This window comes from Phacochoerus africanus, chromosome 4 (genome assembly GCF_016906955.1).
Source record: "Phacochoerus africanus isolate WHEZ1 chromosome 4, ROS_Pafr_v1, whole genome shotgun sequence".
Classification (NCBI taxonomy): Eukaryota; Metazoa; Chordata; class Mammalia; order Artiodactyla; family Suidae; genus Phacochoerus; species Phacochoerus africanus.
The window spans coordinates 2,111,351-2,135,164 of record NC_062547.1 but is presented as its reverse complement, the minus strand read 5'-3'; the positions used below and the strand labels follow the sequence as shown (position 1 = coordinate 2,135,164).

Genomic DNA, 23,814 nt, shown 5'->3' with positions numbered 1-23,814 from the left:
GATTCGACCCCTAGCCTGGGAACCTCCATATGCCGCAGGTGCGGCCCTAAAAAGACCAAAAAAAAAAGCTAGTATTTGTATTCTTATTAAAGAGTGTTTATGAAGGTCGGAAGGGAAGAGTAACTCGATAAACGAGTTGCTCTTGGCAAATTTCTAACGAAAAAAATCCAGCTTCTGATGAAGGAACTCTTCCTAAAAACCACCCTCAGATTTTAAGGAAAGATCGGTCGCTTTTGGTAAACTGCGAGGCTGACAGGTGCGGCGTGGTCATGCGCTGCCCTCCCGTAAGTGTCGTGTCCCTCGTCCCTTTGGTTGACCACGTCGCGGTTATTCCCGACACCCCAACCCCGGCGTCACACGCCTCAGACGTTACTGCTGCTCCGTGACTGGGACGGAGCCGGGGTCTCCGAGAGTTGGGGCGGCCCCTGGTCCCGGGGCCTCGGGGTCCGCGGAAGGAGAGATGGCAGCAGCAGCTGTGGGGTGGGGGGCTCCTCCTTCAGAGGGGACCCTGGTGGGGTGCATGTGGGGGACCAGGCGGGGGCCTCACGGTGTTCAGAGGGGGACCTGAGGCGGGTGGTTGGTCTGGGAAGAGAGCAGAGAGCTGGGGCCCCGGGCCGGCCGGGCGGTGGGGACTCGGGTGTGGCACCAGGAGGAGCTGTGGGTGAGGGTGGAGGAGCGGGCACCGGGGAAAGTCTGGGAGTGAGGCTGGTGGGCTCCTGCAGGCTCCCAGAGGTGGGCCTGGAGCCCCCTCTAGGCCCTTCTCAGCACTGCCCCCCCCCCCGGTTCCTGCCCATCTCGTCACCCCTGCTGCTGCCCGTCCCGTCAGGTTCTTGCCTGTCCTCGGGCACCGCGGCGCACATCCTGTCTCCAAGCGGAAGAGCAAAAGTCCTTGGCACCAGTCACCCCTCCTCCTCCTCCGCCCTCAGCCCCTTCTGCTCTGCTCAGGTTCTCTGGTGACAAGGCCTGTCCTGGGGCAGCCCCACCCTTGACCCCCGCCCTCTGGGACCCTCCCCATGACCTTACCCCCTCCTGTGGCCTCTCTGCCATCTGTGCACCTGAGACTCCCAGTTCTCTCTGGCCCCAGCCTTGTCTTTGCCCAGACCCTGTGTCCAGCCGCCTGCCAGAGGGCTCAGCATGGCCAGGAAGCCCCTGAAACCCAGGGTGTCCAAGCGGTGCTTGTGACCTTCGGCTCCCAGACCTGTTCCTGTCAGTGACGTGGTCTGTCCACACAGCGGCTCCCGCCAGAAGCTCCCGAGGCAGCCTTGGGCCCCTCCTCCCCGCCCCCAGCCCAGCCAGGGCCTCCCGTCCTCCCCAGGCACCGGGACCCGCTCAGGCTGGGCCCTCGCCGTGCGGTCCCCGGTCCCCCAGCCGACGGCCGCCCCTCCCCGACGGCTGGTGTCTGCTGGTTCCGCCGTGTTAGTGATACTGCTCAGGGCCGGCGGGGGACGTGTCCCCTCCCACCCGAGAGGGGCCCGGGTCGCTCTGGCTCATGGGGCGTCTGCTGTCCCCCAGGTTGAGGAGGAGAAGAGGAGGAAGAAAGAGGAGGCCGCCAGGAAGAGACGAGAGCAGGAAGTAACGTCCGCTCCTTGCGGGGGTTGAGGGGGGCGGTGTCTCCTGGTGGAAAGGAGCGCTTGACCTGGGGCCCTGCCCTCTGTGCCTTGCTGGGGCCCGCCAGGCGCCCGTCGGCATCTGTCCCATCGGCTCCCCGATGTCCTCACAGGGTGCCCGCGGGGCAGCCTGCCCGCACCCCCTCCTGCCCCACCCCCAGGGAACGTCTGCGTCAGTGCCCGGCCTCCCTCCTTTGCCCCCTGCCCCGCGTCACCCCGTCTTCTCTGTCCGCCCCTGAACCTGGCGGCTGGGGTGGGTGCCCGGCGCAGGCTGGGCAGCAGTGACCCTGCGTCTGTGTTCCAGGAGGCGAAACTGGCCAAGATGAAGGTTCCGCCCGGTGAGATGTTCTTGTCTGAAAGTGACAAGTATTCCAAGTTCGACGAAAACGTAAGAATTCCTTTTTTTCCCCCAGAACACTGTCAGACCACTGAACGGGTGACAGGTTCTTCCGCTTGGGCGAGAAGGTTGTCTGTCCCCGGCACGGTTTGCAGGAGGTCCGGATCAGGTGGCACCTGTCTTAGGTCCCGGGGTGCGTGGAGCTGCCCCCCCATCCCCGTGGCCCAGGGGCTCTGGCGCTGGGAGGCGTGGGCTGGGCTGCTTGGTGTGTTTTTAGGGATTGTCTCTCACAGGTGGCCCAGAAGTGCCACAGCACAGATGTGTCCCCCCCAGGGGTCTTCAGCGAGGCCACTAACAGCCTCTCTGTCTCGAGACCCTCGGGCCTCCGTTACTGGCCTTGTGTTTGCTGCGTCCCTTGGGCCCACCTCAGGACGGGGCTGTATCACCTGGTGGGGACAGTGCCCCACACCCCCAGGCAGGCAGGCGCCCCGGGGGGGTCCCTTCCCATAGGCCGGGTTCCGAGTGTCACAGGCAGCTGGTGGTGGGCAGGTGGACGGGTCCCGGCCCGGTTAGCGGTCTGGGTGCCCGCAGTGAGCAGCTCGTGCCTGCCTTTCAGGGCCTGCCCACACACGACGCGGAGGGCAAAGAGCTCAGCAAAGGGCAGGCCAAGAAGCTGAAGAAGCTCTTCGAGGCGCAGGAGAAGCTGCACAAGGAGTACCTGCAGCTGGTTCAGAACGGGGGCTTCCCGTGAGGGCGCCAGCCGCTGCCCGGGCGCCCGTCGTCTTTACGGCGTCCTCGGGGCTGCGCTGAGGATCCTGTGTCCAGAGAGGTCCGGGCCACCTTCGGCTCTGAAACGTCAGTAATAAATTCTCCCAAACACAAGGCCGGGCGCTGTCTCTGCCGCCGCCCTGCACGGTCAGCACTCGCGGGCCCCGCGCCCTCTGCTGTCACCCTGCACGGTCAGCGCTCGCGGGTGTGGGGGGCGGGCGGGCCGCTGGGTCAGCAGGTCCCATCACGGCCTCAGCCGAGGGGCGTCCCCGTGCAGATTGCTGTCGGCTAATCTCTGGTGTGTGGGCGCATTTGGAGGCATTGGAGTAGGAGAAAGACAGGCTCAAACTGGCAGAGCCCGCTGGCGCCAGAGACAAAGGCTGCTCGTCCCGGCGCCCGGGTCCTGCCCGGTCAGCACGCTCTGGTGTCCCCAGGCAATTCCACGGTCGGGCAGCCGCCAGGGCCAGCTCAGCCCCCTGGGCCCACTGCACTCGAGTCCAGGGTCCGCGCAGCTGGCGGCTCACGCGGTTTCACTCCCCGGCTGAGGCCCCCGCCCAAGCTCCAGAGCGCTTGCCTGTCCTTGGTGGAGGAGGGTGGCATCGAGCCGAGGCGGCCTCGCTGGCGGGGGGCGGGTAGGATGGAGGGCCAGCCCTGCCTGAGAGGCCTCGAGAAGGAAAGCCACCCCCTCCCGCACACAGACCGCAAGTGGTGTGAACACACCGGCCGCGGACGATGGGAGTTGCATGTGCCGGGGCGCTAAGGGTTTTGGGGTAATTTTGTTAGTGGGATCGTGCCACCTGTGTCCACACGTGTTTTCAGTTTGGGACAGCGTGGCATGAGGCCCCTAATTCAGGATTCTTCCATGGAGAAAACTCAGTAAGCACGTCACGCATGTGTCCTGGTCACCCCTGAGGGGCCGGCACCTGTCACCCAGGCCATCCCTGCTGCCTTCCTGTGTCCCGGGCTCTCCGCGCTCAGATGTTCTTTAAAACCTGCCACCAGGAAATCCTCTTTAGCAAAGGGCAGGAGGCTGGCTGCCGCCAGGGCGCCTGGAGGGTGGACTGGGGGCCAGGCTCTGGCCTCTGACCTCGTGCCCCTGGGGGTTCCTTAGCAGCCTGGTCACGAGTGTCCTTGCTGTACCCCCTGCATTCAGCCTGTGCACCCTCACGAGCTGTAGCAGAACCTCCTGGAACAAGAGAGTGGAATTTTTTTTTTTTTGGTGGCGCCCACATCATGCGAAAGTTCCGGGAATCGAACCTGTGCCATGGCCATAAACAGGCCACAGCAGTGACAATGCTGGATCTTTAACCACTAGGCCACCAGGGAACTCTGATCTGAGGACTTTTTTCCCTTTATTTTTAGGGCCATACCTGTGGCATAAGGAAGTTCCCAGGCTAGGGGTCCCCTCAGAGCTGCAGCTGCCGGCCTACACCACAGCCACAGCCACGCGGGATCTGTGCAGTATCTGCAGCTTATGCGACTGCTTGTGGCACTGCCAGACCCTTAACCCACTGAACAGGGCCAGGAATCTAACCCGCATCCTCAAGGGCACTAGGTTGGGTTCTTAACCCGCTGACCCACAACGGGTACTCCCAACCTGGGGACTTTTATTAAACAAACCGCTGCCCACCTGCCGTTCTGAGTTCATGGTGCAGCCAGGGCTCCAGGAGGACGCTGAGCAGCAGGAGGACGGGGTCAGGGCTGCAGCCTGCTGGTGGACAGTGTGGAGGATGGGCACGGCTGGACGGGCTCTGACGTCCAGCCAAGGGCACGAAGGGGCCGTACTAGCCTGAGAAAAGCGGAGACCCCCCCTCGGCTAAGAGGGCACCGGCCCAGTGGAGATCCTTTGGCTGGTGCTTCTGCTGTCAGGGGCGGTCAGGCAGGAAGGGTCCTGAGGGTGGAGGAGGGAGCCTGTCCCCACCTTCCGGATGTCGGCGGGACGCAGGATCCGCCTTCGGGAACTCTCCCGGCAGGTCCTGAGGCTTATGGTGGAGGCTTCACACACAAGGCCCCAGGTGCTGGGAGCCGGTTTTCCAAGCGGATGTGTTCGGGCAGGGAGCCCACCGCGGAAGGCGTGAGTCACGCCCCCCAGTCCCTGGGGGTGGTGCTGGAGCCTGGGAGGGTGGGGGCAGATCCCTGAGTGGGAGGCCACCCCCCACCCCCGTCCCTCAGCCCTAAGGCAGCATAGAGGCTCCAGCGGCTCAACGGCACCTGTCGCACTGGGTTGACTAGTGTCCCCCCCACGTCCGTGTCTCCCTGGCGCTCCCCAGGGAGCTTCTCTGGAAATAGGGTCTTTTTCGAAGTACTTAGGTCCAGCCAAGATCACTACCTCAGTGTGCCTGCAGGTTACAGGGTCAGCTCCCCACCTCCCAGAACCTGTGCACTTGACACTTAAAGAAAGGTTTTTGGCACACGTAATCAAGTTGAGGCCATTGGGTGGTCCCTGGGGTACCCTGAGAAGAGGACACCGGGGCCTTTGGACGAGGTGAGAAGTGGGAGGTGAAGGCCCTTCAAGGGCCGTGGCTCTGAGAGTAAGAATACACAAATCAGTGATTTTTTTTTTTTTTTTTTTGGCTGCAGCTCGCAGCATCCTGATGTGGGGTCTCAGTTACCAGACCAGGGACTACACCTGGGCCGCAGCAGTGAAAAACCCAAACCCTAACTACCAGGCCACCAGGAAGTTCACACATTTTCACTGCGCAAAATGTTTTTCTAACGTTCCATGCATGGAGCCATGTTCCCTGGAACCACAGAACGTTGGCACTAAAAGGTGCCTGAAAGATGGCGCATCTCCGTCAGCAGATGAGGAAGCCGAGGTCCGGGAAGGTCAGTGTCTTCCTCAAGGTCATAAACCCAGGGTAGGAAAACTGCAGAGAGCGGACGATCCACAAGGATCGATGGGCCCGGTGTTGGCCGTGGGCTGAAAGCTGCCCTGAGAAGGACCTCACGTCCCGCACGATGCCCAACGTAGACCCAGCGTCCCCACGACAGTCCGGGAGAACGTCCTTCTCTCACGAGGGAACACCTGGCCCTTTTTACTGCTGAATCCCAGCCGAAGCAGGTGCCCTGTTTTTTAATGGGCCAAGTTGTGTGGGGGAAAAAAAAAAAAAAGACACGATAAGAAATATCTGGGGGAGGAGTTCCCTGGTGACTCAGCAGCTTACAGATCCAGTGTCATCACTGCTGTGGCTCGGGTTCGATCCCTGACTGGGGACCTTCCGCATGCCACAGGCACCGCCACAAGAAACAGTGTGGGGAGAAGAATGGGTTTATGTACATGTCACTGAAACCCTTTGCTGTACACCTGAAGCTCACACAACACTGTAAGTCAACTGTACTCTGAAATAAAATAAAAATGAATGCCTGGGGAGTGAGAGCAAATGAGGACTGTTCTTGGGGTGAAAAGGGGACTTGAATAACCCAGCTTGCTTTATACTTCTGCTTGTCCCCTAATTGTGTGCTTTAAAAAAAAAATTCCTGATTGTACAGAGAGGAGTTTATGTTATACTTTTAAAGAATGAAACATTCCTGAGTTGATTTAGAAGGTTTGTGTTTGGGTTTCAGATGGCTGTGATTGCTACTTTGATGTATGAATAGCCCACGTGAGTCTGGTGGGTTTTGTTTAGCTCCACCCGCGGCAGGTGCAAGTTCCTGGGCAGGGATCAAACCCACGCCTCAGCAGTGACGCCTCAGCAGTGACGCCATTGCAGTGACACTGGATCCTTAACCCACTGCACCACAAGGGAACTCCAAGCTTGATTTTTGTTCTTGTTCCTGCTGTGGTTTATTCTGCTGATAACATTATCAGTAGGTCTTAACCTTACCCAGAATCAGCTGCTGGCTAAGCCGGCATAAATGTAAGCGCCACACCCTCGGCTCTGTATCTTGGCACTTTCGTAGGAGTAAACGCAAAGAAGGAACCGTTAGACCTAAAATTTGGATGCCTATTTTCACGTAACTCTTTCAGATTGCGTCCCAGGAGGAATTCCCATTGTGGCACAGCGGGAACAAACCCGACTAGGAACCATGAGGTTTCAAGTTCGATCCCTGGCCTTGCTCCGTGGGTTAAGGATCCGGCGTTGCCATGAGCTGGGGTGGAGGTCGCAGGCACAGCTCGGATCCCACGTGGCTGTGGCGCAGGCCGGCAGCTGTAGCTGCGATTGGACCCCTGGCCTGGGAACCTCCATGCGCCGCAGGTTGGGCCCCGAAAAGCAAAAAAAAATTGTCCCCCAGGAGTATTGTATGTGTTCCAGGGTAGCTCAGAGCTCCGCGAAAGTCCCCTTGAAGAAGTGGAACAAACAGGCAGTCACCCTTTAACAAGACTGTATGCGGGTGTGACACAGGACAACAGGGGATCTGCAAAATTCCCACAGTGCAGGCTTCCTGTGGTTTAAGTCTGTCCATACAGAAAATACCTGCAAGGTAGTATTAGAGCGAGAAAAGTCAGCGCACGGAATCCCTTAGATTCAGAGTCCTGATTTCCTTTTCAAATGGAACAGGCTCGGCTCGTGGCAGTTTTGCTCCAGGAGCAACGTGGCCATGAGAAAGTCACTTCCCTATCTTCCAGGCCTCCGTCGGTTGCCTCCGACAGACGCTCTGCCGTGTTCATACCTCTCATGCCTTCACTATTTCAGAGGTGACACCACAGCCAAAAAAAAGTTTCATGGGGGAGTTCCCGTCGTGGCGCAGTGGTTCACGAATCTGACTAGGAACCATGAGGTTGCGAGTTCAATCCCTGGCCTCGCTCAGTGGGTTCAGGATCCGGCGTTGCTGTGAACTGTGGGGTAGGCTGCAGACGCGGCTTGGATCCCACGTTGCGGTGGCTCTGGCAAAGGCCGGTGGCTACAGCTCCGATTTGACCCCTAGCCTGGGAATCTCCATATGCCGAGGGAGTGGCCCTAGAAAAGACAAAACAGACAGACAATAAAATTACCCCAGATCTCAAAAGTCAACGAAGAGTTATGCAGGGACCCGAGTGCAGAGGTACTATTTGAATCTTGAAACACAAATGCAATGAAATGTACAGCTATGGAGTGTCTGTGGTGGTGCATCGGAAACGAATCCAACTGGGAACCATGAGGTTTCGGGTTCAATCCCCGGCCTTGCTCAGTGGGTTAAGGATCCGGCGTTGCCGTGAGCCGTGGTGTAGATCGCAGATGTGGCTCAGATCTGGCATTGCTGTGGCTGTGGTGTAGGCCGGCAGCTGTAGCTCTGATTAGACCCCTAGCCTGGGGACCTCCACACGCCGCAGCTGGGGACCCCCATACGCCGCAGGTACGGCCCTAAAAATAAAAAAAAATAAAATGTATAACTAATAAGTTGCAGCCTTTGTAATTCTGTGTTTTCGTCTTATATTTCAAAACAAAATCCTTTGTTTAGCTTGTGATCATACTAATTGGACAATTTGTCAGATTCTCAATTTTGGAACACAGGACTAATTAAAAGAAACCGTGCTTATGGGCTAAAATGAGGGTAATGTTTTCCTAATAATTATATTTCTGAACTTGAGTAGGGATGTTTTGAACTGTTTGGTTATATAGTAAATAAAGTATTTTGTGCTTTTTAAAAGATTCCTGATAGTATTCATTTCTTTCCCATGAGTCCTAAATGTAACTCTGATTTTATTCCTCTTTTCTTTTCTTTTCTTTTTTTTTTTTGTCTTTTTCAGGGCTGTACCCAAGGCACACGGAGGTTCCCTGGCTAGGAGTCGAATCAGAGCTGTAGCTGCCGGCCTACACCACAGCCACGGCAATGTTGGATTTGAGCCTCATCTGTGACCTACTCCACAGCTCACCGCAACGCCGGATCCTGAACCCACTGAGCGAGGCCAGGGACCGAACCTGTGTCTTCATGGATGCCAGTCGGGTTCGTTCACCACTGAGCCCCGATGGGAACTCCTGATTTTGTTTTTCAAAATGATCTTCTCCCTTTGTTGGAAAATGTCACTTCAGTCGTCCTTTAGCAACAAACTCCTGCTGTGGCTTGACCAAAAAAAAAAAAAAAAGAGGACAACACAAGGCCATGGGAAGATGAGGCAGGCACTGGCGTGATGCCGCCGTAAGTCCAAGACGGCCTGGAGCTCCTGGAAGCTGCAAGAGGCAGGATGAGTCCGTCCCTGGATCCTCTGAGGGGCGCCTAGCCCTCAGACACCTTGGTTTCTGCCTTGCAGCCTCCCGAAGAGCGCGATAACGCGATGCTGCCATGTTTTCTGAGCTCCACGGTTTGTGTCCCTTTTCCGTGGTGGACTCGGTGCTGTCACAGACAGGCTTTGGACAATGTCACCCACCTTCCCACCAGCTCACTAAAGTGCCTGGAAAAGCCACACCAGTCATCCCACCAAAGACCAGACCCAGCCGCCAGCCCATGGGCTGCCTACCTAGTCCCCACCGGTCTGGTGCCCAGCTCCAGCCACCTGCCCCAACCTGGACATCCGGGCAGGGTCAGATCCAGTCAGTGGATTCCAGATTTTATTAAACAGGAGGAGGAAAGAGCTCCAAGCTTGAAAATGCTAGGGTTCTTGTCTTTTGTTGTTTATGTCCCACCCCCACCAAAAGCAAAGCAAGGTCATTATGGGAAAGTCAGAAAATCCAAGCAAGACAGACAGGAATCACGCGCCCCCTCCCGATGCAGAGGCGGGGCTGATCCTGGCGGTGGGGGTGAGGCTCCCAGCCCCCTGTGCTTCGGAACTGACCTTATGCACCCAACTGCCCTCTGGATGGTTTCAAAACTTCTCCCCATAAACACCATTGAACAGGAACAACTTGCTGAAAGTTAGAAAGTGCTTCAAAAGCGGCCCAGAGTTTCTGAAAAAATGGACAAACATAATCAAAGACACACCCCCTGCCCCAACGGCCCAGGAAAAAAACTCTCAGAAGCCAGGGCCTGGGGACCTGGGCTTCGAACCGAACTCAAGCAGTTTTTAATGATTTTCTAGGAACTGCGACGTGGGGAGGTTGGGGTTGGTGTATCAGTCGCAGCGGCCGGGCCTTCTCATGAGGCCCAGCGCCCCAGGTCCAGCCGCCCTTCCGCGGGCCGGTTGGTGTGCAGGCTGGCTGTGACGCGGGGGGGCACGGGAAGGGGTGGGTGAGGAAGAGGGCACCCCACGCTCCAAGCCCTGCAAGCAGGACAAGCCCGGAGACTTGAGGGGTCGCAGAGATCGGCGGGGTCAGTGTTCGCATTCCTGGCGGTGGGACGCCACCTAAGGGGCAATCGGGAACGGGAGGTGGGTGAGCCCAGAGCTGGCGCCCAGTCCTACGGGGCTCTAAGAAGAAGGGCCGGAAGCGGGGAGAGAGCGGGTACGTCCGACTCGGGGTGGGGGGCGCGCTCCCCGAGGGGGTGGGAAGAGAGTGAGTCCGGGGCGTTGCAGGCGCACTGCCGCAAGCGCCTCCACGTGGCCTCCGCGCGCCCCCTCCCCTGAAAGAGGCGTAAGAAAAGCGGGCGCGCGCCGCCACTGACGTCACACACCCCTATTGGCATCCGGCCTCCGGGCCTCAGCCTGGCTCTGCGCGGCGCGTCCTCTACGGCCTCCGATTGGCTGCCGCCCGCCGCGCCGAGGCGTAGTTGACTTGCGCGGCACCGGCCCAATCGCAGCCCGCTTTGCTCAAGGGGGGCGGGGCCATGTGACTCAGCCAATAGGAGGCGGCGTTGTTGGCGGCCACGGCGGCGCACTCCCGGAGCGAGCGAAGCCCAGACGGCCGCCGCCACTGCTGCAGGAGGCGTGAGGTGCGGACGCGAGGGCTCGGCCGGGTAACGGCGGCTGGGGCGGCCGGCGGGGCGGGGCCCGGAGCCGGGGCGGCGGAGGCTCCGGAGGAGGCCCGGGGCCGCTTTTTCAGGAGGCCGCGGCGGCAGGGGCGGGGCGGGGCCCGGCGCGGCAGCGGGGAGCGGGCGAGGCGGGCGCGGAGCCGCGGTGAGCAGAGCGGCGGCGGCGGCGGCGGCAGCGGCAGGTGTCCCACCCCGCCCCGCCCCGGCGGCCCTGAAGGTCAGGAGCGCTTTGTTTCCGCGCGGCCCCCGCCCGCCGGGCCCGCGGCGTCCGCGGGAAGGTGAAGGCCGCGGGCCGGGCGGCGAGGGTCCGGGCAAACGCGGGACCTTTTGTTGTGGAACCGGAGCGCTTTTCGGACTAAGTGGCCGCGAGGCCGCCGCGTGGGCCGGGGAGGTGGGACTTTGCGCGGTCCCGGGTGTTGTCGGAGGCCGCGTCCTGGGGACGGGCGCGGACGTGCGCCGCGGCGGGTAACGGACACGCCGGGGACTTGACGGGCTCGGCGGGCAGGAGTGCGCTGCTTCCCATCACCCTGCGGGCGGAGAGCGCGGTCGTCCGTGCGCCCCGCGGAGGGGACCGTGCCCTGCCAGTCTCGGCTCGGAGACGGGCACGGCCGTCACGGCGTGAATTCCCGCCGGGCTGCCTGGGCACGTTTTCCGCGCTCCTAATCCTGTTTTCCGAGTGCTTTCCGTCCGTCCCAGCACAGGGCCGCCAGGTCGTGAGAAGGCTTCCCGACCGCCCTTGTCCCGTGGGTCTAGGCCGGGCCGGCGCGGCCCGAGCCCCGCGGCCGCCGTGTCGGGTTCCTGGCCGGGGCGCTCGCGCTCTCGCCCGCGGGTAGGGCCCGCCTCGCCCCCACGTTCTCGAAGGACTCCTCGGGACCCGTCCCGAGCCCCCTCTGCTCTCCCCGCCCGTCGGTGTGAGGCTTGGGGGGCCCCCGGAGTCCAGTGTTGGGGTCGCTTTTGCAGTGCCTGCCTTCCTGTGCGAGTACCTGTGCCTCCAGGGGGTGAGGGCCGCCGACGCGGGACTCCCGTCGGCTCCGCCCGGCCCGCTCACTTCGTGGCAGCCTCGTAACTTCGGAGACAGACACGTTGTCTTCCCTTTCAGCCGCTCGGGGAGCCGGGCCCTGGAAGGTTAACGAAAGCGGCGTGTGCGGAGTCGCCCAGAGGGGGTTCATTTTGTCGATAAAATGGGTTTAAAATCGTGACCTCCCCAGGTTTAATTTCAGGACATTTTCCCTGGAAATTTAAGTCCTCTTCTCATGGTGGGGTGAGAATAATCATTCTCAAAATAGTTACTTATAATTATATAAAGTAACTTATTTCAACACTGTAGTGCTGTCATGACACATGTTTGTAGTGTCTTTTTTTCCTGACTGACCGGTGTTAATCATTCAGAATGTCTGCAGTTATTTGTGTCTGTTTATTATAAAATATCTAAGTACCTTCAGGAGTTTTGCAATGGTTTTGGAAAAAAATATGTAGAATAGTGATTGGAGAAATTGATTTTTTTTTTTTTTGCAGTAGCTGATGTTATCCTTTTTGGTTTGATAACCTCAGTAAATCGAATTCTGGAAAGGATACTTGGCGTTTTAGGATTGTAGGCTTCCAAAAAATGTGCAGGCCTTGTACTCTTGTGAATTGACCGTTTAGATGATCAGACTCGTCTTTGGTGTTTCGAGTTTAGAGATTTTTATCTGTATGACGTAGTTGGTAATTCTATAGAAATAGAGTGCTTAGGTTGGGAGGTGTTCAGACATTACAGTCTGTGATTTATACCCGGGTCTTTAGTTAAAATGTTTCCATGGGGGAGGGAGTGAGATGGACTGGGAATCTGGGGTTAATAGCTGCAAACTTTTGCCTTTGGAGTGGATAAGCAGTGAGATCCTGCTGTGTACATAGGATGTAGGAACTGTATCTAGTCACTTACGACAGTGTACGCATGGATGTGTGACTGCGTCACCTTGCTGTGTGTACAGTCGAAAATGGGCAGCACACTGTAAACCAGCTGCAACGGAAAAATACCAAGCATTATTAGAAAAGAGTTTCCATTAACTTGTCCGCAGTTTAGCGGCCGCTCGACACTGAGAGAGTGGTACCCCCTCCGTCTGACCAGCTAGGCCTTAGCGGGAGGACTTCTCCGTTTGCCTTCGTTCGAGCCCTTGTCTTCCAGCATCAGGAGAAGGCGGCCTCCAGTGTAGATGAACGACATGGGATAGCAGGGTTCAGAATTACTTACTCAGATACGGTTTTCCTCCTTTTTGTTCATTCTCCACAGGTTGAATTGGTTTAAAGCTGTTGTGATAAATTCGTGTTGTACCTCCAGAGATTTTGCCAGAGAACCGTTTTTAAGAGTAGTGTCTGTCGCTGCAGGGTGGCTTAGGTTCCCACACTGCTCAGAACCCGGCGCCCCGTGGTGGACCGTTTGAGTTATAAGGCAGCATTGAGGAGCTTGTTGGGAGATGTGTCTGGGATTGCTGTGTGAGGAGTGCTTACTTTTTTTTTTTTTTTTTTTTAGGGAAATATGTTTCTGCATCCAAGGCTGATAGTGCTTGGTTTGACTCTTCTACCCCTGGGATGATTTCAGGAGTAGAAAGTTATCTGTTGCAGAATTGCTGCAGGAAATTGCTCTCCTGCAGCCTTAGCTTACTTTGCATGGCATCTCCTAGACGACTGAACACTTGGCCTTCCTAAACTGCGCTTGTGAGATTGTTCCTTGAGCCCTACCCTTATTAATGGGGAGTGAAGAATTTTGTGTTGGACTGTTATGAAAATTTCAAGGTTTTCGTTGGACAGCCACTGGTTTTCTCCCCTGTCCTCTTCAGGGAGAGCAGGCCTGCATTACATTCTTTGCCATGGGATTTTAAATTAAATGAGTATTTAGTAACTGGAGAGGCTGTGTCTTATCTGTGGTAGGAAAACCTTAGGAGTTCCCATTGTGGCTCAGTGGAGACAAACCCGACTAGTATCCATGAGGATGCAGGTTCGATCCCTGGCCCAGCTCAGTGGGCTAAGGATCCGGCGTTGCTGTGAGCTTTGGTGTAGGTCACAGATGTGGCTTGGATCCTGAATTGGCTATAGCTGTGGTGTAGGCTTGCGGCTACGGGTCTGATTGGATCCGACCCCTAGCCCAGGAACTTCCAAGTGCTGTTCCTGTGGCCCGTGGGGGGTGGGGGAGGCAAGAAAACCTAAAAAGATCACTTTGTAAACTTCACTTTTTGATATTGGCCACTTTCTGTGTGGGCTTAAATTTTCTCTTACAAGTATATTCTGTCAGCTATTGTTAATTTAATGGGTCAGTGGGACTTTTTTTTTTTTAAATGTATGTATTGTGCATTTTATTATTATCCTAAAAAACCTGTTCAGAAACAAGATGATTTCTGTGTACGTTTTGTGGTAGGAAGGTCAATACAATACATAATTTCAGTACTGTACATTATAAGTACACACAAAGGTTATAAGAATGAAGTTGTGGAGTTCCCATTGTGGCACAGCCTGAACAAATCTGATTAGCATCCATGAGGATGTGGGTTTGATCCCTGGCCTTGCTCAGTGGGTTAAGCATTGGGCAGACAGCTCGGATTCTACGTTGCTGTGGCAGTTGTGTAGGCTAGGAGCTCGATTCACCCCATAGCCTGGAACTTCCAAAGGTTGCATGTGCAGCCCTAGAAGGCAAAAAAAAAAAAAAAAAATGCAGTTGGGGTATTGCACTGAACAAAATGGACAAAAGGCCTTGCCTTCATGTGTTTTCCACTGCTGGAGACAAACAAGTTAGATAGTAGTAGGTGTTTTTGATTTTATTTTTTTTTGTCTTTTTCAGGGCTGAGCCCTCAGCATGTGGAGGTTCCCAGGCAAGGAGTCTAATCGGAGCTGTAGCCGCCGGTCTACACCACAGCCACAGCAGTGTGGGATCCGAGCCGAGTCTGCGCCCTACCCCACAGCTCACGGCGACGCCGGATCCTTAACCGACTGAGTGAGGCCAGGAATCGAACCTGCAACCTCATGGATGCTAGTTGGGTTCATTCATTAACCACTGAGCCACGAGGGGAACTCCTTTGGGGCCGGGAAGGGGTGGGGGGGCGGGTGCAGCATATGGAAGTTCCCAGGCTAGGGGTTGATCTGAACCTCCACCACAGCTCACAGCAACCCCAGATCCCTAACCTGCTGAGCGAGGCCAGGGGTCAAACGCACGTCCTCGTGGAGACTGGTCGTCGGGTTCGTTACTGCTGAGCCCTCACGGGAACTCCCGTGGTAGGTGCCTTTGAGAAGAGAAGTAGAGGGCAGGAACAGGGCCTGGCGGTTGTGGGTTTAAATAGGGTGGAGAGGGAGAAGCCTTACTGACGTGGCAGCAAGACCTGGGATTAAGAAGAACTTGAGTGTCCGTTATGGCTCAGCGGTGAGCGAAGCCGACTAGCATCCACGAGGACGCCGGTTCGATCCCTGGTCTTGCTCAGTGGGATAGGGATCCAGCGTTGCTGTGAGCTGTGGTGTAGGTCCCAGACGAGGCTCTGATCCCACGTGGCTGTGTCTCTGGCGAAGGCCGGCAGCTACAGCTCCCATTGAACCCCTAGCCTGCTGTGGGTGCCGCCCTAAAGAGACAAAAGGACCAAAAAAAGAAGAAGAATTTGAAAATATTTGACTCATCCTGTCATATACTAACGAATTACAGGGAAAAGAGTGTGGAGAAGGAAATTGGACTTACAGCAGTGAAGAATCTCCGAGCCTTGAATAAAAATAGAATGTTTTGGTTAAGGAAAGGAAATTGTTTTTTACTTTCTTCCTGAAAACTGAGGGATTGATCTCTGGCCTGCTTCCGAAGAGACAGTCCGCTGTTGTCTTGTGGCCGTTAGAGCTTCTCAGCAGACGTGGATCTGCTGGGAGGGGCTCAGGTGCGCGTCGGGTCCCTGACGCTAAGACACAGGCAGACTGTCACTTGGCATGAGTGGGTAAGGGACGCGGGTCGCTGGGCCTCCGTCTCCTGCCAGGTTCCATGCTGGCCCAGGGGTCCCTGTTTTCCGCGTGTTGTTTATCCATTTTTTTAAACATGATAATGAAAGGTTTCAAACATATACGGAAGTAACAGTTCCGCTATACGTACCTAGCCCTTAGTGGCAGCAACTAACTATTTGCAAGTCTTAGTTCATCTCTAAACATGTAATGTGTGTGATTTTTAAAAATAAATGTTTTGACTGAGCCGAAAGAAAAAGGAAGTGTATGTATGTTAGATTAGTAATTATTACACATGGTTGAAATTGGTTTGAACATAATTTAAGACTACTTAAAATTATGGATTTTAGAATATGAACACTTTTTTTTTTTTTTGGTCTTTTTAGGGCCTCACCTGTGGCATATGGAAGTTCCCAGGCTAGGGGTCGAATTGTAGCTGTGGCTGCCGGCCTACGCCACAGCTCACGGCATCATGGGATCCTTAACCCACTGGCTGAGGCCAGGGATCAAACCACAGTCCTCAGGGATACTGGTGGCCTTCGTTACTGCTGAGCCACGGTGCGAACTCCCTGAACCCTTTCTGTTTTAATCGTTAAACGATAGCAAGTGTATTGAAGGGTATTAGTTTTCCATTTGTTCAAATATTTGCATAGTTATCTGGTTGTTTACTTTAGATATTTTCACTTACCTGCTGGCGTATTGACTCCACCACAGTTGACTCCTGACACGGAGGAATGCAGTGATGGAAGCTGGATAAAGAGTCCCCTGATCAGGACGGTATAAGCGAGACGGGGCTCTCCCAGCCAGGGCCTCATATGTTGGCTAGGACTTGTGGGTAGAGAAGTGGGGATGTCCTGATTCCTTCTTTGGCCCTTCTGATGTGGTCCTAAGACAAAATCTGATCTGATACTCCTGGGGGATCTGGACCTGTACCCTGGGACTGATCAGACCCCACATTAGGTTGGAGTGGGATTGCCAGCCCTCGGACTTCTCTGAGAACCCACGTGACTATGCCTTGGGGTTCGTTTAACTGCCGCCCTAATGTAGTAAGAATTGTAGAGGGTGTGGAAATTCTGAAGTCTTAGAGAAGCGTGTTGAGTACACTTAAGTTAGCTTTAATCTCAGTCATCTCATGGAGCACTAGTATCAGTACTTTGCCTTCGACCTAAGACCGATAATAAGTGCACGTGAATGTTTGGTTAGGTGAAGGCAGCCATACTCCCAGCTCACCCCTTTGTCCCTCAGGAATGGCCCAGTGTGAAATTCTGTAACTACTCTCTAGGGCTAAATGTTTTCAGTTACGAAATAGGAATTTAAAATATGTGTGAGATAACTTGATGCAAAAGTAAAAATTTTTTCCCTATGGAAGTTTTTTTATACATGAAAGTTTCATTATCATGTTTTTTTATTAAATAAATTAATCCATAAATAGGACTGTGAGGCGTTTTATAGAAATGAAAGCAAAACATTCATTTTTGTAATCAAAGAAATTTGCATACCAATCCAAATTTAGAATTAAAGGCTCAAAGTTTTTGACCCTGGAAGGGAAAGTGCTGTATTCTTTTGAAGTTTTAGAATATTCTTTTTGCCTGTTATTCCTTTCATATTTTAATTTGATTGCCTTTTTGTTCTTTTTTTGGCCACCCCATGGCACTTGGAGTTCCTGGATCAGGTATCAGATCCTAGCCATAATTATGACCCACGCTGCTGCCGTTGAATTCTTAACCCACTGAGCCACAGCGGGAACTCCTTGATTGGCTTTTAGGAGAGACCCTTCTGATGAGGCTCGGGGCTGTGGTTTCATAAGATTAATGTTAAACTCAAAATGCTAGCATGTAAAACGGATGGTTATCTGTCTCAAACCTGCAAATTTAAATTTGGTAAATCTGTGTAACTTTATTGTAACTACAGTAGTGATTGCTAAACAAAAGTAATTCGTGGTGACACAACATGACTAACTGAACTCTGGCTTGTGTCACCACTGCATTATTTCTTCTTGGATAGGGGAGCAGCGTTCACAGTAAACTCCATTTGTTGGTGTCCCAACAAGCAGTAGATAGGTGATATAAACCTCTTGCAGCTGCAGACGTGGAGAGAGGCCTGGAGTAGGTCGTGTCTGGGCACGTGGCATGTGTAATTCTGTCTTCACAGCGGCCTCTCAGCCAGGCCCTTTCTGGCTGATGGATGCTGAACCAAGGTTAGTCAGCAAGGAAGTGATACGATGGGATTCTAGCCCAGGTCAAAACCAGGTTGTTTATTGTGTGTGTGCTTTGTTTTTAATGCTGACTTCTGGGTTTGTGGTGGTGTTTTGTTCTCAAGATTATCTTCTTTTCCCTTAACTTCAGCTCTTCATTGTGTTTTTCCTTGATTTAACACCTTTTGGGGGCAAGGTTTTGTTGGGTTTAACTTAACTGCTTTGTCGTCACATCACCCAGAATAGGATCGCTGTACCCGCGGGTGGCGTGGTGGACCTCTTTCTGTGGCCTGCCATGTCGTGTTTATTCATTTCTTAGATAATCCTTGTGGTAGATGCTGTTCTAGTCCCTGGGACCACTGCCGAGTGGACAAGACAGAAGGTGTATTTTCACACTTGCCTGGGGGGTTTCTTGGGAATGGTGCTGACTGCAGGATCCTGACCCCGACTGTTGCTGCCACAGCAACAGTGATCCTGAATTGAGTGGGTGGAGGGCAGCAGGAAGTGAGGTGGTGGGTGATGGTAGGAAAGGTTGGGGGTCTGGATTTGAAACACGAAAGGCTTTTAATTTCAAGTGGAACCAAGGGAGTTCCTGTCGTGGCTCAGCGGTTAATGAACCCGACTATCACCCATGAAGACGTGGGTTCGATCCCTGGCCTTGCTCAGTGGGTTAAGCATCTGGTGTTGCCCTGAGCTGTGGTGTAGGTCGCAGACGCAGTTCAGATCCCAGGTTGCTGTGGCTTGTGGTGTAGGCCGGCTGCTACAGCTTCCGTTTGACTCCTAGCCTGGCAACCTCCATGTGCCTCTGGTGCAGCCCTAAAAAGACAAAAACAGAATAGAATAGGATAGGAATGAATAAAATAAAATAAAACCAAGGATGTGAACTGGAAAGTCATGCATGTGCCCTTAGGAAAATAGACTCTGAGCCTAATTCCTGGAAATTGCCTGATTTACAGAAGTTTGGGTCTTCTAACCAGTGAGTGCTTAACCAAGAATCTCTGTTTTCTGGCCAGTGAGCTTGCTGTGTGGCCCTTGCTGGATTATCCCATTTTGCTCTCTTTGCCCATGAAAGCAACCTGCCCTAAACCTTCCGGTGGACACACCACCACAGTGTGTGTCCCTGCATGCAGTCCTCTGCTTTCCCCAGATAAACTCACTTTCTGGTAGCTGGAGCTTGCCTCAGTTACCTCCTTCCCTTTAGGTTGCCGTCCCATGGTGTCAGCAGTGGGATCCAGAGCAGACACCCACCAAGGAAGGATGACCCCTGGGTGGAGCCCAGCACCCCCGCTTGAGCCCTTTGTGCTCGGTGTGTCCACACGTCTCCGAAACTTGGCTTGCCAAGTCTCCTCCGGGTCTCAGCCTCCCTCCCAAGATCTGGATGGGGCAGGTCCTTCTAGTTATCAGGCTGAAGATGGGATCCCAGTTGTCTGAGGCCCCCCCTCAGGGTCTCTGATGGGGTTTGTTATGGTCCTTCCTCAGGCATGTATTTGGGTGAACGGACCAGTCTTGCTAGGGGTGACCTGGAACTTCAGTGGCCGCTGTAGGGAACCTCTGACCTCCCCAAACCTGGTTTTCTCTGAACCAAGTTCAGAGACCACTTCTACCGGGTTAAAGCATCCCGAGGGGTAGTTATTTTAGTGGTTATCTGAAGGCCTCTAAACGCGTTGAGGATTCTAACATTGCCTTCTTACAAAGCATTGTTTCCACATCGAAGCAAATGTAACAGCTAAAGATGGATTTAAACAAATTGTCAGTGGCTTCTTTCTTGGTGCAAAACTGAGGTCCCTCCTGCACCCTCTGCTCCACCTCCTCTGAGCCCCTCTTTGCTGCCTCATTACCCTTCCCTCTATCTGAACTTCCTTTCTTTCCGGTCTCTGAAGCCTCACCCACCAGAGCCCATTAAAACCTTCCCTTGTAAAGTTAGACCTTCCGAGTATCCTGCTTAACCAGAGCACATTTCCTGTGCCCACCAGAAGAGGTCCGCTTAGGGCCAAAACTAAGGACTTTGCCAGGATAACTTGGGGTCCTTATAGATTTGGTGAGCAATTCAGTGTTGTAACCGTGCTTTGCAGCTTGGTCTCTCCAGTTCCTGTCAGTCACTTGACATGCTTGTCTGAAATAAGTCAACTCCAGCACTGGATGAAAACAACCAGCTGGGGGAGTTCCCGCTGTGGTGCCATGGGATCGGCCGCATCGGAGCCGGGACACAGGTTTGATTCCCCGTCTGGTGCGTGAATAAAGGATCCGGCGTTTCCGCAGCTGCAGTGTAGGTCACTGCTGTGCCGCAGATCTGACCCCTGGTCTGGGAACTCCATATGCCGAGGGGCAGCCAAAAGAGGAAAACAAACAGAAAAATGAAAAACAACAACAGAAGCCCAGTTGGGAGAGCCCTGAATCTCTAAGGCTTGACCTAAATCGCCCACCACCCTGTTTATGTGACCAAGCTCATGGTGCAGCCGAAAGGCCGCATGAAGCCACCTTAGAGCCCCAGTGGAATGGAGTGAGATTCAGACGTGCACCCAAGAGCCTGCTGTATCTGTCTGTAACTGTCCAGCAGGCTCCAGGTCTCTTTCAGGGGGACATTTCAGGCTTCCCAGGGGTGCTGACTCCATCCAGGTGGCTGTTAGTTCTCTGACTGTAGATGACTTAGCCGAGGTCTTGACCTGTTAGTCAGATGCACCATGTAGACAGGGGGTCGGTGTCCATCCCGATCTTGCCAGGCTGTCCAGTCAGGAGCTTGTACCCAGAAGGTGACACCAGAAGAAAGACCACTCCAGCAGGTGGAGGCTCCAGAGCAAACCTGGCCCTTGGAAACAAGATGACTATTAATTGAAATCCAAACAGTTGAACCCTCCAAGAACCAGCCAGGGATGGGACTCGGAGGACACACATGGACCGTCCTGCCTGCCTTTGAATAGACTGGGGAGACAGGTTCTCTGCAGTGTTGACGGGCACAGGGGCTCCTCGGGCAGTGCTCAGCCTGACCGCAGTTAAACGGTTTCTTCCTCAGAGTAACACGTATGTTCAAGTCGTGGGGACCTCACTGCAGCCTGTCTCTGTTTCCAGCCCGTTCCTTTTCGTCTGGGGTTTCTGCAAAGCAAACACCCACTTCTCCCTGGTCGTTCTGTTAGGATGAGGCTGCTGCGGAAATAGCATGCTGCCGTTTTTTTTTCCTCTCTCTCTCAAAGGGGGACGTATCCCTCGAGTTTAAATCGCACTAGGGAGAATTCAGCCCCCTCTACTTAGTGCATTGCACACCAAAGAAGGCCAAGCTTTGGACTTGGCCCAGCATTAAACCACTGGCCACAGGCAGGATTCACGGTGCCTCCCGTTAAGAACCAGGTTGAGCTCTCCCAGGAGTAGACCGATAATTACCGTGAAGGGTAAATCGACCTGCCGACCGTCGCAGAAGACGGTATGCCTAAAGACGCATAGTGCCTTGCACTAGTCCGTGTGAGACCCCTGTGTTACCTGTAAAGACCCCAGGGCCGAGGATGGAGATTTGTCCGGGACCTTTGGAGACAGCGGCGTCCTCGCCCCCTGCCATCCCTGATCCCATCGTGCGTTGTCCTTCTTCTCTCCTGGAAGCAGCCTTTTCACTGTGCTCGGCGCAGGCAGTTTTTTAGTGTTCCTGTTGACACGCGGGATCTTTGTGCCTTTACCTGGGAAGGGCAGCGGCACACCTGGGCAGTCACGCGTCGGGGCTTTGCCGAGGTTCCTCTTCTAGATGCCTCTGGAGGCACCCCTTCGCATGCTCTGCGGGTGATTGGCTTCCTTGCTTTCACCCTCTCAGGATTCTCCCCAAAACACGTTATTCACCGGTTTAAAATCTTAGCCCTGAAGGGATGTCAGGTCTCAAAGGAAAAAGTGAAATTTGTACACACTGACATTTATATCCAGGGCATTTTCTCTCAACAAGGAACTACGTCTAGATCCTGGTAGGACTTCAAGGCATTTTAAACTTTCCAAACCCTGAAGTCACGTGTCGGTTCTGGGCTTTTCCTGGGCTCGCTGGGAAGTGTGCCCTTGGATTCCAAACCTCTCCCCCGTGACTCTGCCCCAGGGCGCCCTCTGCGGAACCGCGAAGCCGCCCTTGCTGTTGGGGATGACCAGGATGGCTCAGCCTTGGACGCAGCTTAGCAGTCCCCCCAGCCTTGGCTCTGCAGAGGGGCAGCCACCGGCGAAGAGAGGGCCTGCCCTGGAACAAGACCCAGAACCACGGGGCTGCCGCTGGCCCCTAGCTACCACAGCCAGTGCTCAGCCCCGGCCTGAGACCCCCGGGCCTGAGAGCTGGGCCCGCCACCGCCTTCCCGCCTCACGCCTTGGAGCCCGTCTTGGATTCACACGCGCCTTCAGCACCTCTGAGCCAGCCGCCCTACCCTCTAAAACGCTGCTCCGCTCCCCTGCCCGCCCCACTCCCTCACCAGCAGCCTCGAGCCTTCCACCGTCGCCCCTCCAGTGACAAAACGCCCTCTGACTGCCTCCGGCGGCTCCCTCGATGACCCCACGGGACTGCTAAGGAGAAAGCCCCTTGATGAATGCTCATCCTGCGTGGCTTACTCATGGCTCTTACCTAAGAAATGGAGATGGTGCATTTGGGGCTGAGTGTGTGATTTCACCTCCTCTCGAGATTATTGAGGCTGCTTCAGCTCCCCAGGCCGAACTGCACAGGCACATCTCATTGTGCCTCGCAGCTGTTTTTTATAAATTGAAGGTGTGTGACAACCCTGGGACCAACAAGTCTCTTGGGGCCACTTTTCCAGCAGCATCTGCTCACGTTGTGTGTCTGTCCCATTTTGGTAATTCTCGCAGTAATGCTTGTGGTGGTGGTCTGTGATGAGTGATTCTTCAGAAAGTTCTTAGTTCACGTATAGTAGATTTAAAATGTCGTGTTGACTTTTGCTGTACAGCAGTGATTCCGTTATACACAATTTTTTCGTTGTTTTATGGCTGCACCGGTGGCATATGGACGTTTTCAGGCCAGGGATTGAATCCCCGCAGCAGCTGCAGCCTACACTGCACCTTTGGTGACACCAGATCCTTTAACCCACTGCACTGGGCCAGGTATCAGACCCTCGCCTCTGTGGTGAACCAAGCCGCTGCAGTTGGATTCTTTTTCCTTTTCTTTCTTTCTTTTTTTTTTTGCTTTTTGGGGCCTCACCCATGACACGTGGAAGCTCCCAGGCTAGGGGTCTAATTGGAGCTACAGCCACCATCCTTCACCACAGCTCACAGCAATGCCGGATCCCCGACCCACTGATCAAGGCCAGGGATCGAACCCACATCCTCATGGATATTAGTGGGATTTGTTCCCACTGCACCACAGAGGGAACTCCCTACAGTTGGATTCTTCACTCATTGTGCCAGGGCAGGCGTCGTACGCTGTGTTAATACGTGTGTTCTTTCCCGTCCGGGTTCATCATAGGCCCTTGAGCACAGGCCTCTGTGCTGTGCAGTAGACCTAGTCGTTTGCCCACGTGTGATGGCTCCTGTTCCGTCCCTGTCCCTGGCTCCCTCCCCTTGACAGCTGCACGTCTGTCCTCCATGTCCCTGAGTCTGTTTCCATTTCATAGGTAGGTTCACTTGTGCCGTAGTTTCTTTTTTAGATTCACACATAATGCATAGTATTTACCTTCCTTTTCCTGACTTCACTGAGTGTGATAATGTCTAGGTCCATCCACGCAGCTGGGAATGGCATTGTTTTCTTTTCAGGGCTGCGTCGTGTTCCACAGTATCTATGGACCACATCTTCTCCATCCCTTCCTCTGTCAGCGGGCATTTAGGTGGTTTGCACATCTTGACTGTTGTGAATGGTGCTGCTGTGAACACAGGGATGCATGTGTCTTGTTGAGTTAGGGTTTTGTCTGGATACACGCCCAGCAGTGGGATGGCTGGATCATAGGGTAACTCTCTCCCCTTAGCTTTCTAAGGCACCTCCATGCTGTTTTCCAGAGTGGCTGTACCAACTTAAATCCCACCACCGGTGCAGGAGGGTTCCCTCGTCTCCACACCCCCTCCAGCAGGTGTCGTTTGTGGACTTGCTGATGATGGCCATTCTGACAGGCGTGAGGCGGTGCCTCGCCGTGGTCTTGAGCTGCGTTTCTCTAATCCTTAGAGACGTGAGGCATTTTTTCATGTGCCTGTTGGCCGCTTGTCGTTCTTCCTCGGAGACATGTCTGTTTAGATCATCTGCCCTTTTTCGAGTGTGT

General features: G+C 54.5%; 2 protein-coding genes across 10 annotated transcripts in view; both read left to right on the top strand.

Annotated features, from left to right (window-relative positions):
- The window catches only part of CARS1 (cysteinyl-tRNA synthetase 1), a 43,957-nt gene extending 37,216 nt beyond the window's left edge, over positions 1-6,741 (top strand). For 2 of the 6 annotated variants that reach the window (XR_007134320.1, XR_007134324.1), the window contains 5 exons: positions 210-284; positions 1,513-1,572; positions 1,912-1,995; positions 2,561-2,799; positions 4,686-5,285. Coding sequence is in view for 1 of the 6 variants with exons in the window: in XM_047774990.1 (XP_047630946.1) it covers positions 210-284; positions 1,513-1,572; positions 1,912-1,995; positions 2,561-2,695 (354 nt within the window). In the remaining 5 variants the exon portion in view is untranslated. The other 4 variants (XR_007134321.1, XR_007134322.1, XR_007134323.1 and 1 more) reach the window with 4 other exon arrangements.
- A 3,613-nt stretch (positions 6,742-10,354) lies between these two features.
- The window catches only part of NAP1L4 (nucleosome assembly protein 1 like 4), a 47,209-nt gene continuing 33,749 nt past the window's right edge, over positions 10,355-23,814 (top strand). The window contains exon 1 of one of the 4 annotated variants that reach the window (XM_047774984.1): positions 10,355-10,434. The gene's annotated coding sequence lies outside the window, so the exon portion shown is untranslated. Of the gene's footprint in view, positions 10,459-10,734; positions 10,752-23,814 lie in introns of those variants that run through there. The other 3 variants (XM_047774989.1, XM_047774985.1, XM_047774986.1) reach the window with 3 other exon arrangements.